The sequence below is a fragment of the Elephas maximus genome, chromosome 8 (genome assembly GCF_024166365.1).
Source record: "Elephas maximus indicus isolate mEleMax1 chromosome 8, mEleMax1 primary haplotype, whole genome shotgun sequence".
Taxonomy (NCBI): Eukaryota; Metazoa; Chordata; class Mammalia; order Proboscidea; family Elephantidae; genus Elephas; species Elephas maximus.
In genome coordinates this window covers 73127644-73141913 of record NC_064826.1, presented here as the reverse complement: position 1 = coordinate 73141913, position 14270 = coordinate 73127644, and the positions used below count along the sequence as shown (strand labels likewise).

The window sequence follows — 14270 nt, the reverse complement described above, 5'->3', positions numbered from 1 at the left end:
GCGAATTTAGTTCAGTTCAATTCAGGCCAACGATGTTTGTTATCAATATTAAACACTGAATTAGGTACGCAGCATTCGAAGATCAGCAAGGTTGGATGCTCAAGGCGCATAATGATGTGTGAGATAAACCTAGTAACAGATAAAATTTCAACACCATGAGATAAAAACGAATATACTAAGACAACAGCGGAGTTCAGTTTTCATGATGTGTAAGTTTGAACCAGAAAATGTGAGTAGTAAAGGCTGAAGAGTTAGGTACAGCCCAGATCACAGACAACTGTGTATATTAATGGGTGATAGAACCACCACCATTGCCATCGAGTCGATTCCGACTCATACCGACCTTAGAAGACAGAATAGAACTGCCCTATAGAGTTTCCAAGGAGCACCTGGCAGATCCGAACTGCCTACCTTTTGGTTAGTACCCATAGCACTTCACAACTATGCCACCAGGGTTTCCAGGTAATATAAGTTTGGGTAGAAACGTTTATATGTAAGTCTGAAGCTCAGTAAGCGGGAGATACACATTTATGGGTTGGTGGGTAAGAATAACAAATAAACCATGAAAATGGATGGGTCATGAAAGAAGAGTATACAGACAAAGTGAAAAGAACTATGGGCCAAGGCGAGGAGTTAAGAACACCATTAATTAAGGGTCAAAAGACCAAGAGATTTTTCAGGAGGTAGTTTAGGAAAGGGAATCCCATAACCAAGAGAATTCAGGAGAAGTTAATTCTAGATCCCCAGATCAAAAACCAAACTCACTGCCATCAAGTCGATTCCGACTCATAGCGACCCTATAGGACAGGGAACTGCCCCGTAGAGCTTCCAAGGAATGCCTGGCAGATTCGAACTGCTGACCTCTTGGTTAGTAGCCATAGCACTTAACCACCATGCCACAAGGGTTTCCTCTAGATCCTGGAACCCTTAAAAAAGTTGTGAAAGAAACACATGGTTGCTTTTTCAGAAAAATGAATAAAAACCTATAAAAATAACTTGTATTGATTGCTTTAAAAACAAATTTATATAGAGTTTTTATCCATAGTAACTCATTGTATATATAACTAATATAATCATGAATTCCTTGGAGCTAATACAAGTCATCTAATTCTGCCTGTAGCCAGTACCCTATGGCCTACAACTGCACGCTGAGAACACTTTGAGTTGTTCTACCTCTAACTCAACCAAATGCTTGGCACCACAACATACCATCAGTTGGGCTAGTGGGAGGGGACAGCTTTTATAAACCAATGCTAACTTTGGTCTGTTCACTGCACAGGCAGAAAGCCTTATCATTCCCAGTTGGGGGAAATGGAAAAGGCTGATTACACCCAGAGCAAACCAACCCGTGAGCTGTGAGCACTCTAGGCCTACTGGTCCCACAGGAAATCTAGGCAATTGTTAAGGATTATCTCCTTCAAAATGATATGTTAAAGTCCTAACCCTCAGTATCTTTGAATATGACCTTGTTTGGGAATGGGGTCTTTGAAGGTATCAGTTAACAAGAGGTCATACAAGTGGTGCCCTTATAAGAGGAGGAGACAGGAGACACACAGAAGACGGCCACATGAAGACAGAGGCAGAGGTTGGAGCTGCAAGCCAAATAATGACAAGAATCACCAGCTGTCACCAGAAGCTAGGAAAAAGGCATGGAACAGATTGTCCTTCAGAGCTCTCAGAAGACATCAACACACCCAACACCCTGATTTTAGCCTCCTGGCTCCAAGAACTGAAGCAGTAAACTTCTGTTCTTATAAACCACCCAACGTGCAGTACTTTGTTATGGCAGCCCTAGGAAACTAACACAGGGATCCTAACAGTGTTGTGCTCCAACCCATTCTACACACGGGCAGTTCAGTTTTTTAGTGGAGCAGGCTGCCATAGAGGACTTGTGTGCCCATGTCCCTGGGTAAAACTTTCTTCTGTAATTTGGAAGCCTAAACCTGTCTACAAAGGACACAGAAATTTACCTCCATTGGGAGCAATCTCCATCATTTGTGTTTTGTCACATTAAGCAAGCAGTCACTGGGGCTGAAGGATCTCGACAAATATTTTATCTCAATCAGCTGGGTTTTAATAGTAAGGACTCAGGAAATACCAGAACTGCCAATGCCTTCATATTGCATGGATCTCGAGTGGATCCAATGTGTCACATGAATCCAAGCATTCCTGGATGAGGGGGTGTAATGGATTGAATTGTGTCCCCCAAAAATACGTGTCAACTTGGTTAAGCCATGTGTGGTTGTCCTCCATTTTGTGATTTTCCTGCATGTTATAAATCATAATCTCCGCCTGTGGTTAAAAGGATTAGGGTGGGATGTAACACCCTTGCTCAGGCCACATCCTTGATTCAATGTACAGGGAAGCAAGCATAGAGTTGGGGACCTCATACCACCAAGCAGCACCAGAAGCAGAGCACGTCCTTTGGACACGGGGTCTCTGTGCCTGAGAAGTTCCTCGACCAGGGGAAGATTGAGGACAGGGACCGTCCTCCAGAGTCAAGAGAAAGCCTTCCCCTGGAGCCGATACTCTGTACTTGTAACCTATTAGACTGTGAGAAAATAAATTTCGTTTTGTTAAAGACATCCACTTGTGGTATGTTTGTTATGGGGGCACTAGATTACTAAGACAGGGGGCTTCTCCACTTGTGACCCAATGATCCAGGATCCTACCATCATGTTGACCTGCCTTGTTAGTCATGGCTATATGGCTCCCACAGTGGCCCTGGGGATGGACTCCAAACTAACGCTGTCTAAATAAGTGTGGTTGCCTCTGCAGAGGGAGCACGTTCTAATTTCTCTCTAGATGAGTCACCTCCAGTGGATACAGGCCAGTCCTCTAAACTTAGAAAGTCTGTTTGGCAACAACAAAGATGAGAACTGGTCCATCTTTTCACTGGAGAATACAGTAGACCTTCTGGACAGAAAATTCAAATGGTGGTCCCCTAAAATTCCATTTCATGGAGAGGACGCATCATCTTCAAGGACACTCACTCAAAAAGGCTTATCCAAAGCCCTGCAAAAACACCCTAAAGTCTTATCAGAAGAATGTAGAACATGAGAGAAATAGTTATCGGTTTTGTTGAAAAGGTTCTACCTCAGGGAAGCCTCAATCTTCTTGTCCAAGAAGATGCAGGATGGAAGTAGTATTGAACTGACAGAACATAAAAAAACTGCTTGAACGCTTCAACACACAAAAGCAACTGGTTATAAATGACAGCCGGTTAAAAGTGATTGAAACTGAAGATTATACAGTTACTTGCTTTCTTTAGAGATTACATGGATGACAGCAACAAGGAATTAGAGTAAATCAGAAAGTACATAGTTGTTAGAAACTCTTTTAGAAGTTAGAATCTAAATTTTTAGAAACTCGATGCTGTATTTGTTTCCTTTAAAAAACTTGAAAAAGAATATTTAAAAATGTGTGTGAAGAAAATCAAATTCACAAAACACTCATACTTCCAATAAAGTCCCCTAACAGTAGAAGGGATGGCTAACATAGCTGGTGGCAGCAAAAAGACAGTGATGAAGGGCACATCTAGCTTTTAACAAGTGGAGCTGGTAGTGAATCTATATAGCTCAAGGTACAGGAAGCCACTGGTAGTGCATGTAGTTCTAGAGATGTTTATTGAGAGAAGAGTCCATGTTCAACCTCTTTAATCCCTGACAAAAAAAAGTTTAAAACAGTAAAGTTAAAACTATAAAACAAGGTCTCAACCCACCTGGATCAAAGGAGAATGAAGAACACCAAGGTCACACGATAACTATGAGCCCAAGAGACAGAAAGGGCCACAACCAATGACTGCCCTGACAGGGAACACAACAGAGAACCCCTGAGGGAGCAGGAGAATAGTGGGATGCAGACCCCAAATTCTCATAAAAAGACCAGACTTAATGGTCTGAGACTAGAGGAATCCTGGCGGTCATGGTCCCCAAACCTTCTGTTGGCCCAGGACAGAAACCATTCCCAAAGACAACTCATCAGACATGGAAGGGACTGGACAATGGGTTGGAGAGAGATGCTGATGAAGAGTGAGCTACTTGTATCGGGTGGACACTTGAGACTGTGTTGGCATCTCTTGTCTGGAGGGGAGAAAGGAGGGTAGAGAGGGTTAGAAACTGGCAAAATTGTCACGAAAGGAGAGACTGGAAGGGCTGACTCATTAGGGGGAGAGTAAGTGGGAGTATGGAATAAGGTGTACATAAGCTTATATGTGACAGACTGACTTGATTTGTAAACATTAAAGCTCAATAAAAATTAAAAAAAAAAACTATAAAACAAGGCAACTTCATTAGTACTTCCTCCTTGTGTTCAAATATGAATATTAAATGAAAGGTGACTTGTTCTTATCTTCTAAGTTTCCTGTCCTGTAGAACAATCTACAGCGTGAAAAAAAAATTACAGGCAACATTTTAACTGTTTAGGATATGATTTTGCCCTGTTATCTTGATCTTAACCTGTTTTACTAAATTTTCTTTGTAAAAAAGGAGCACAAGCACCCCTTCACCTAAAATCTGCTAAATATTAAAACCCAATTTCTTAGGTCATTTCCTGAAAACACTACACCTTATCATGAAAACACTGATCCCTGCCTTCTTTGTTCTGCTTATAGATTTAATAGGTCTTCATGAAGAACTTTCAAAACTGCATGTATGTAATATATCAAGCATTTATCAGACAAAATATTCCACGAAAAAACCACCACTATTCATAAAGATGCTGTCATGGATTGAATTATGTCCCCCCAAAAATGTATCAACTCGGTTAGGCCATGATCCCCAGTACTGTGTGGTTGTCCTCCATTTTGTGATTGTAATTTTATGTTGAGAGGTTTAGGGTGGGATTGTAACAACACCCTTACTCTCTCAAGAAATAAAAGGGAAGCAAGCAGAGAGTTGGAGACCTCATACCACCAAGAAAGCAGCACAGGGGGCAGACTATGTCCTTTGGACCCAGGCTCCCTGCACCTGAGAAGCTCCTCAACCAGGGAAAGACTGAGGACAAGGACCTTCCTCCAGAGCTGAGACTGAAAGCCTTCCCTGGAGCTGATGTCCTGAATTTGGACTTGTAACCTAGTAGACGATGAGAAAATAAATTTCTCTTCATTAAAGCCATCCACTTGTGATATTTCTGCTACAGCAGCACTAGGTAACTAAGACAGATGGTTCAACGTTTACTAAATCGCACAACCCTTTTCTTCTATGTAATAGCCTTGTAATCTCTACTTACGTAGGCTCTAAGCTCCTATTAAAGTTGTAACTTCTTTAATAGAACAGAAATACAAGGTGAGTGACAAATGTTTATTCATTTAGTTTTTTTAAACAGCTTTATCAAGATAGTTCACACCACATTTAAAGTGTACATACAATTCAATGGCTTTTAGTATGTTAAGATGTGAAATCACCAATTTTAGAATGTATTTATAATCTCAAAAATACACCTGTAAAAAAAAAATAAAAAAATAAACCTGTACCCTTAACTATCACTCCCTTACCCGCCCACCAGTCTGAAGCAACCACTAATCTACTCCCTCTGTGGACTTGCCTATTCTAGATATTAACATAAAGAGTCACATAGTAGGTGGTCTTTTGTGATTGACTTCTTGCACTAGCATGTTTTCAAAGTCTGCTCACGTTACTGCTTGAAGTTTTCTTACAAGGCCCTCAGAACCACCTGTGCAGCCCTTAAAACATGACATATTCACACGCCCAATCTCACTATGACCAGCCCTTTCTGAGCCTCCTCATCCCAGAGTACTGAAGTACTCATTTTTAAAAATATTTACAGTAACTCAGCTCTGAAGATATTGTTGCACTATTTAAAATCAAGAAACAGATATTAAAACAAAAATAAAAAAACCTTCCACATCTTGGCTATTCCTCCAACTCCCCCTGAAATGTAACTCTTCCATCTCTCTTTCCAGTTTCCATAATGAAAATTTCTTATCTTCAAGGCTACCCTCAAAAGCTAGTTCCAAGGAACTACTTCCTGATATTGCAAACATATAATCCTCCACTGAAAGCCTACAGCCCCCATTTTTGTTTTGATGTCTTACATGTCACTTAATCTCCCTCATATCCTAGTCATTCAAAAAACTATCATTTTATTGTTTGCTTTACACTCTCCTCTTCACTTCCTTTCTAAATGCCTTCATGGATCTAATCTTTGTGTGCCTCACAGCAGGTATTAAATTGCCTCTCCAGATTTCTTGTTTCTTCTTCGGGTTTGTGTTTCTTATTTGTTGGTTGGGGCGGGGGGGTATGGATTTTTTTTTAAGCAACAAAAACTCATTAATCATCATCCGTGGATGACTCTGCCTCTGTCGGTGTCTGTGACACTTGGTCACTCACCTCGCCGCTGATGCATAGGGAGTGTAGTGTTGCCCGCTCTTCGCGTGAGATTTTACGCTCAAAAGCACTTTTGAGTGTGCTTTCAGGGAGCCCTCCCCTAATGTGTTTCCCTGCTCTATAGTTGCGCATAGTTGGTGTTGTCTCTGCTGCGTGGTACAGAGCCGCAGATGCCAGGTTTGGAAATGCTGCCGTCTTCACCTTCTGGGCTTCAGGGTGTTTGATTGCCTTGGCATAAGGAAACCATTCTCCAGTTTTTTCACGAAGTCTCTCATATGCTTCATAGAACTTGGGTATCTCCTCTTTTACTTCAGGTATTAGGATCAAGCTCGAATCACACTCGTTAAGGAACCTCTTAATAGCACTGAGAGTAGTCATCTGTGACCATCGAGCCACCATATGGACTTGCACCATCATCTGTTCAGCTGGACCTGTGAATTTGGTACTTAAAATTCTACGCAAGACTCTATGACACCAGGGCTGAAGAGACAAGTAGATGACATAAGCAGACACATTAATAGCAGGATACGGTGTGTGCTCCATGTCTGTATTGACTGCCACCTTGAACGCTTTGAACCTGTTTTCTGCAGTCCTCATATGGCTATTGTCCCGTGAGTCCTTGAACAAGGCGATGAGAATGTTCAGCGTTGCATGGTATAATCCAAGCCTATGTTCCGGATCATCGGGAACTTCAGGGATTGACAGCTGAGGGGTGCCATATAACTGCATTTGCCAAGTAACTGCTTCTCCAGTAATGACAGGGGTGACCTTGACAACAGGACCTTTGAAGGTTGGGAAAACAGCAGATAAGACAGTCATGCACAGGGTCCTAATAGTTCGTTTTCGCCTCATTTCTGGAGAGTATAGCATTGCCAGGGCAAGCCGATGTCTGTCAGCAGCAGGCAAAGCAACGATCCTCTTGGCCTCTCTGGAAAAAGGGTGCACAGGCACCGCGTCGTCATCTGAACCAGTCGCCATCTGTCTGATTTGGTTAGGCTTGTGGAGGGAATCCTCTGCAGACGTTCTAGGAAAGTTTCTGAGTATTTTAAGTTACCTAAATTGAGAAATGACAGTAAAATGGTTTATTAAAAAACAAAACAAATCTGCTACATCACTGCTACCAAGCCATTCTGTTGTCTGAGCAAACAAAGCAGCTCCCACTTACTCACTCTGGACTTTCTGGAAACCTGAGTAAAATGATGCTCACTACTAGACTACTTAACAGATAATTTAAGTACACTTTCAAGGAACCTACAACCCACAAAAATACCGAAAAACTGTATGAAAACGTCAATGATCATGATTAAAAACTCTAAGCTTTGTAGGCTTTTCTTATCCTTCAGTGTTGTTTTTAATTATTTATGGGTGGTAAACCTATAAATCAGCCCCAGTTGTGAATATACGAAACAGTGCTCTACATTACTTTGCACTCAAAGTTTACAGCTGTAACTAGTAGTACTGAACCTGCTGGGACAAAAATTAACATTCTCCTTAGTATTTCATCCCAAACTGAAAAACTGTCTAATTCACTATCTCAATATACAGTTCTCCATTATAAAATTCATCAACGATCATTTTTTCTTGTGGCTCTAGGGACAGTGCCTGAATCCTGGGAGATATACAGTAATGATGAAGTTGTGCACTTGGAGTCAAGTTAGAATTCTCCTATCATTTCCTACCTGATGTACTTTGGGTAATTTATTCTTTTCCTCACCTACAAAATTTAAAAATCCAGGGTCTTATAACTACCTACTGAACATATCCACCTAGACATCAAGTATGTCTCTCAAAACTTCCACGTCTAGAAGTGAGCTCCTGATCTCTCCTCTGATGCACACACCCAAATCCACTTTTCTCCGTTTCAGTAAATGGCTGCCCCATTCTTGCAGCTGCATCTTTTCTCTATAATCCATATTCAGAAAATCAAAAACAGCCATTTGGCCATACCTTAAAAATATTTCTAGACCGATAAAACTGTACTTCCCCCCCCCCCGCCACCTTAGGATGGTACATTACTCCTTTTAACTATAATAATCCTTTTATTCTTGCAAAGGTAAAGCTATCACACACTCAAAATGTAATCTTCCCCAGGGCACTTCTCATAGCTTTTGTACACATTATGCATCCTGGAACTGTCCTCCTGTCTCTCCAGGGTCACATATCAACTTTAGCCAACCAGACAATGAGAAGAGTATAAGGCACCTTCATGATTTCAACTTACTGCCACTGCTACTAAAAAAGCCTGGAAAAAAAATTGCCTCTAACACAAAATACAGCAAAGGAACTGATATTCCCTCTACAGATCACAAATACCACTAAAAATTTTCACTCAAGAGACAGTATAAAAAAAAAAAAAAAACCTTAATAGCAGGCGGGAAAGGGAAAATACTGGGGACAGAGAAGTGGTTTCCCTTATTATTGCTTTACCATTACCATCCAGTCAATTCCGACTCAAAGCGACCCTATAGGACACAGCAGAACTGCTCCACAGGGTTTCCCCCAGGCTGTAATCTTCACAGAAGCAGACTGACTGCCACATTTTTCTCCAGCAGAGCGGATGGTGGACTCAAACCTCTGGCTTTTGGTTAGCAACCAAGTGCTTCAACCACTGTACCACTAGAACTACTTAGTATTATGGCTTTTTTCTTTTCTTTCTGGTCTTTTGACTAAACACAACTGACATGAAGTTTTCATTTTAATTCCAAGGGTTTTTAGAGCATAAAGCTTAGCTTAGCTGCAGGGGTTTTATTATATCTGAGCAAATGAATACCAACATTCTTCAGAGAAAAAACAATGCAGTAACACATATCCCTAGCAATTCTTCCTGCTCCTTGACAGGTGGGACAAGTGACACTATCTTTTCCTCTGAATCCCACATAAAGAAACTGAGAGACATCTTCACTTTCTCCATCTTCATTAAGGACTTCACTACTAACCAATCCATTCCCTATTTTCAGTTGATATGACTCCATCATAAGCATTGTCTTTATTTGAACACAGCAGCAAAGGAGAAAAAGATTTTTCCCATGTCTACAGAAAAACAAAAGCCTTACAGTAAACTTCAAGAAAAAAGTACTCTAAAAATCACTACTACATGTTTAATTTAATTAATTTGAAATGAATTTCAAGGGGAGGTTCAAATTCTTTTTTGAAATAAGAATTATATGCCATTGAAACACCAAAAACAAGTAAACCATTTACTAGACTTCAGAAGTGGTTTTCAAAAAAAATTATGAAATTCTGTCAGTCTTGTGATAATTAAACATTCATACATTAACAAAGGTCTATACTGAAGAGAATCACATGGGCTTCATTTGCCTTAGAATAAAAGAAAAACATTCTACGTTTCAAACAATTACTACTAAAGGCAAAAGTTGCTTTGGGGAGACAAGTAGATATAGTTAAATGTACTATCAGCTAATTTCAAAGTAGTTTTCTCAGCCTTTTAAGTTTCATGCCCCTTTGTAGTAAATAACATTGATATTTCTTCCCACCCTCAACTCCACCCTCAGATTTCCTATTTTAATCTTTTAAGCACTTGCACCCAACATAACTCAAAAACAAATTCTGCAGATTTTTCTTTCAACAGCAGGCAGTTAAAATTATGAAGATAAATTCCAAAATATTATATATAACTCATACTAACTAATATAGATAACTCATATAACTAATACTAAGCAGCAAAATTTGGAACATTAATTTCAAAATTTTAGGATGACAGTGTCAAAAATAACACAGGGAAAACTAAGTATAAAATTTAAAAGCATGTAAGAAAAAGTAATTAATACTAATACCTATACAAAAAAAAAAAAAACACCTCTACAGGTAGGTAATACAATAACATTGCAGCTAAGGCCGTACGATTTTAAGATTGAGAGGAATTTATAAGTCATATAACACAACAAAAGCAAGCGCCAACAGACAAAATGTATAAACGGGACCTCATAAAAATTATTTTTGTTCAAAAGACTTTATTAAAAAAAGTGAAAAGATTTTGGAGAGTGGTGTCTGGGGTCTTAAATGCTAGCCAAGTGGCCATCTAAGATGCATCGATTGGTCTCAACCCACCTGGACAAAAGGAGAATGAAAAACACCAAAGACACAAGGTAAAGATGAGCCCAAGAGACAGAAAGGGCCACATAAACCAGAGACTACATCAGCCTGAGACCAGAAGAACTAGATGGTGGCTGGCTACAACTGATGACTGCCCTGACAGGGAACACAACAGAGAATCCTTGAGCAAGCAGGACAGCAGTGGGACGCAGACCTCAAGTTCTTGTAAAAAGACCAGACTTAATGGTCTGACTGAGACTAGAAGGACCCTGGAGGTCATGGTCCCCAGACCTTCTGTTAGCCCAAGACAGGAATTCCCAAAGCCAACTCTTGAGACAGGGATTGGACTGGACTATGGGATACAAAACGATACTGAAGAGTGAGCTTCTTGGATCAAGTAGACACATGAAACTACATGGGCAGCTCCTGTCTAAAAGGGAGATGAGAGGGCAGAGGTGGTCAGAAGCTGGCAAAATGGACACAAAAATACAGAGTGGAGGGAAGGAGTGTACTGCCTCATTACGGGGAGAGCAACAAGGAGTATACAGCAAGGTGTATATAAATTTTTGTATGACAGACTAAAAAAAAAGTGAAAAGATAACCCACAGGATGGGAGAAAAATTTCAGGAACCATATATCCAATAATGCTAATAGTCAAAATACACTTTAAAACTTCTACAACTTAACGACAACACACACAATCAAAAAACAGGCAAAGGACCTGAACGGACATTTCACCAAAGAAGATATTCAAATGGCCAACAACACATGACAAATTGCTCAGTATTATTAGCCATTAGAGACACAAACAAAAACTACAAGATACCACCTCATCCCTATTAGAATGGCAATGATTAAAAACTAAATAAAAAAGGGAAATAGGTGTGGCAAAACTGGAACCCTCATCCATTGCTGGTGGGAATGTAAAATGGTACAGCTGCTATGGAAAACTTCTGCAGTTCCTCAAAAAGTTGAACAAATTACTACCATATAACCCAGCAATCCCAACCCTAGGTACGTACCCATTAGTTAAAGTTCGACTATAAACAGAAACCTGGGCACCACTTTTCACAACAGCTAAAAGGTGGAAACAATCAAAATTTCCATCAACAGATGAACAGATACACTAAATCTGGTACATACACACTCCTCCATAAAGAGAAATGCAAGTCACAACATGGATGAACCTTGAAAACATCCTGCTGAGTGAAATAAGTCAGTCCCAAAAGGACAAATACTGTATGATCTCACAGGAAATAATTAAATAAATGTATCACTGGTTAACAGGGGAGGGTGGGAGGGAAAAGGGAGTTTTTGCTTAGGAGGCATTAAGTTTATGTTAACGGTGGTGGAATGATTTGAAAGATAGGAAGAATGGGTGCACAACTTGAAAAATGTAATCAATGGTACATGTAGTAATTGCTAAGATGGCATATGTTACATATATTTTCTCCATAAAAGACAAAGTCATATAATCCAATCTGCCAATTTCTGGAGGGAAAGTTAAATAAAGGGAGAAGGCAGAATTATAAAATATTTCCTCTCTAAATTTGATCATATATCTCTCATCGGTTCCTAAAAACAGATTAGATATTGGTACAAAGGGATAAATTATGTCTTTTAAAAATCCTCATCTTTTGATGAGGAAAACTGACACTTTCAACAATTCTATTCATCCAACTGTATGAAAAAAAGTTTACTTTTTAAAACTGGCCCACCTCCCATTTGTTACAGTCACTCAAACACAGCACAGTGAGGGGAAACTATACTATTACACAAGCTTAAAACGGTAAAATGAGAAATAAAGATGCTGTTTCTCTCTGTCTCAATTAAAAAACCCATTTTTTTTTTTATGTACAAGTTGTTCATATAAGTTCATAACAAATGACCTATACCTTCTAAAAAAGCCTATCTTTTGATTTGGCTTAATTACATTTAATTCGAGCCAAACCAATCAATACTTGCAAGCTACAGGTGGTTCAAAGGTGAATTAGCATCCCTGTCCCACAGGGTCCCTGAGTCAGAATTGACTGGATGATAATGGGTTTTTCTGTTTGTTTGTTTGTTTTGGTGGCGCAGTGGATAAGAGCTCTGCTGCTAACCTTTGACTCCACCAGCGGCTCCTGAGAAACCCTATGGGGGCGATTCTACTCTGCCCTATAAGGTCACTATGAGTCGGAAATACTCCATGGCAACATGTTTGGTTTTTTGGTCCCATACTTGACCTTGAAGGATTGTGGAATACTACATGAGCTGGGTTCAGTGGGCCTCACAATCTTGGCCTCAAGAGGCAACCGGCTCTAGGATCTGATGGGGCGGGGGGTGTTATGTACATCCCATTGGAAGGCCTTTTGGGGGGAAAAGGCACAGAAGGCAAAGTCAAATGGCTCTCAGCCTGGCCTGTTCTCTATCCTTATTGAACAGTTGTCTGATAGGGTCTGCCTCTTGTCCGTCAAAGCTAATGGACAAGCGCCATCCTTTATCAGATACTAGGCATCCCCTCCTCCTTGGCAGATTTTCTTCTGAGCACTGAGAGTTCAATTAGGTTTATTCTTGGAGACACGTTGATTTATTAAGAGGTGTCAGACACCTTTTCCTCATCCCTATGCTCAACGCTTTTATCGCAGTCTCTTAATTTACTGAAAACCAACGCTGATATCAGAGTCAGAATAGGAAAAATTAATAAAAATATAATACCCCTTTCTTAGTAGGCCGGGATCCCCTGCGCAAAACACTAATTTCAGTTCTGTAAGGGCTTGAAATATTGCGAAGCCAGCACTTTTCAAAAGGGCTTTGAACAAATCCTAGCTCATGGCCTACTCTGTAAGGGGAAAAAAAAAACACCACGGGGAAAGTAAAAAAAAAAATCAGGGGCCTGCTGGCGGATCACGGCTCGGGGGCCTGGAACCAACCCCAACCGCCCGACTTGCGCCGAACCGGGAGCCCCTTAGCAGACGGCGCGGCCCCGCAGGGATAAATCACGCGACACCTCCACCTCCCAGCCCAGCACGCTGCCCGTCCCCTGACGGCCTCCCCTCCTCCTCCCCGTCGGCCCGTCTCTTCCGTGACGCCGCCGTTGGCCTTCTTCCAGAAAGGGCTGCGAGTCTGGGGTAGCTCACCGGCACGCTGGACGCTGCGCAGTCCCGGGCTGTTCCGACGCGAACAGGCCGGAGGACGGCTCACCAAGGCCGCAGTCGTAGGTCCGGGGGTGGGAACACAGGGGCTGCAACGTGGGATGCCGCAGGCTTGCGGTGGGGGAAGCGGCAGCAAGTAGACGTCATCAGCTGAGGACGGCGCCTGCGCAGAGTGTTCCCTAAAGGTGCAGAAGCTAGCACAACGCATGCGTCCGTGCTCGGCCTTCCTTAAGCCGAAGAGCTGTGTAGAATGTGCGCTTTACCGATCTCCCCAACTCCGTTTGTCCAGCTTTGAAAGTAAAACGTAGCCACTCTAATGCTGGAAGCTTCAAAAATAGTCCCTCCTTCTTGCTTTCCTAACAGACGATTTCGTCTTGTAAAGGGATAAAACACACGCTCTCAGTTGAGCAGCCTCCTGGCCCACGCTCTGGGAGTCGTCCCTGATACCTGCCTCAGACACACGTCCGGCATCCAAAAAGTTGCAACTATTTTAACCTAGCACCTCTTGCACACTAGAAAAGGGAAACTGCAAAGGAACAATACTACTGGTTTTTGTTTGGTTTTGCTCATACTCTCTAATATGCATGCAGATAGACCCCATATGATAATTTATTTTTGACATGCGTTAAAAAAAAAAAGCAGGATGCAATAGACAACAGAATCTATAATATAAAAATACGATGTAATCACATACAGATGTAAGTGTATAGTTATATGTGCCTTGAAATGGAAGGAA

The 14270-nt window shown here is 41.1% G+C and overlaps 1 protein-coding gene across 4 annotated transcripts in view; it reads right to left on the bottom strand.

Annotated features, from left to right (window-relative positions):
• Window positions 1–5615: 5615 nt before the first annotated feature.
• Window positions 5616–14270, bottom strand: part of LOC126081717 (uncharacterized) — a 60093-nt gene continuing 51438 nt past the window's right edge. For 2 of the 4 annotated variants that reach the window (XM_049893748.1, XM_049893749.1), the window contains exon 2: window positions 5616–7401. In XM_049893748.1, coding sequence (XP_049749705.1) covers window positions 6291–7325 — 1035 coding nt within the window. In that variant the 5' untranslated portion in view covers window positions 7326–7401 and the 3' untranslated portion in view covers window positions 5616–6290. Of the gene's footprint in view, window positions 7402–13519; window positions 13670–14270 lie in introns of those variants that run through there. The other 2 variants (XM_049893747.1, XM_049893746.1) reach the window with 2 other exon arrangements.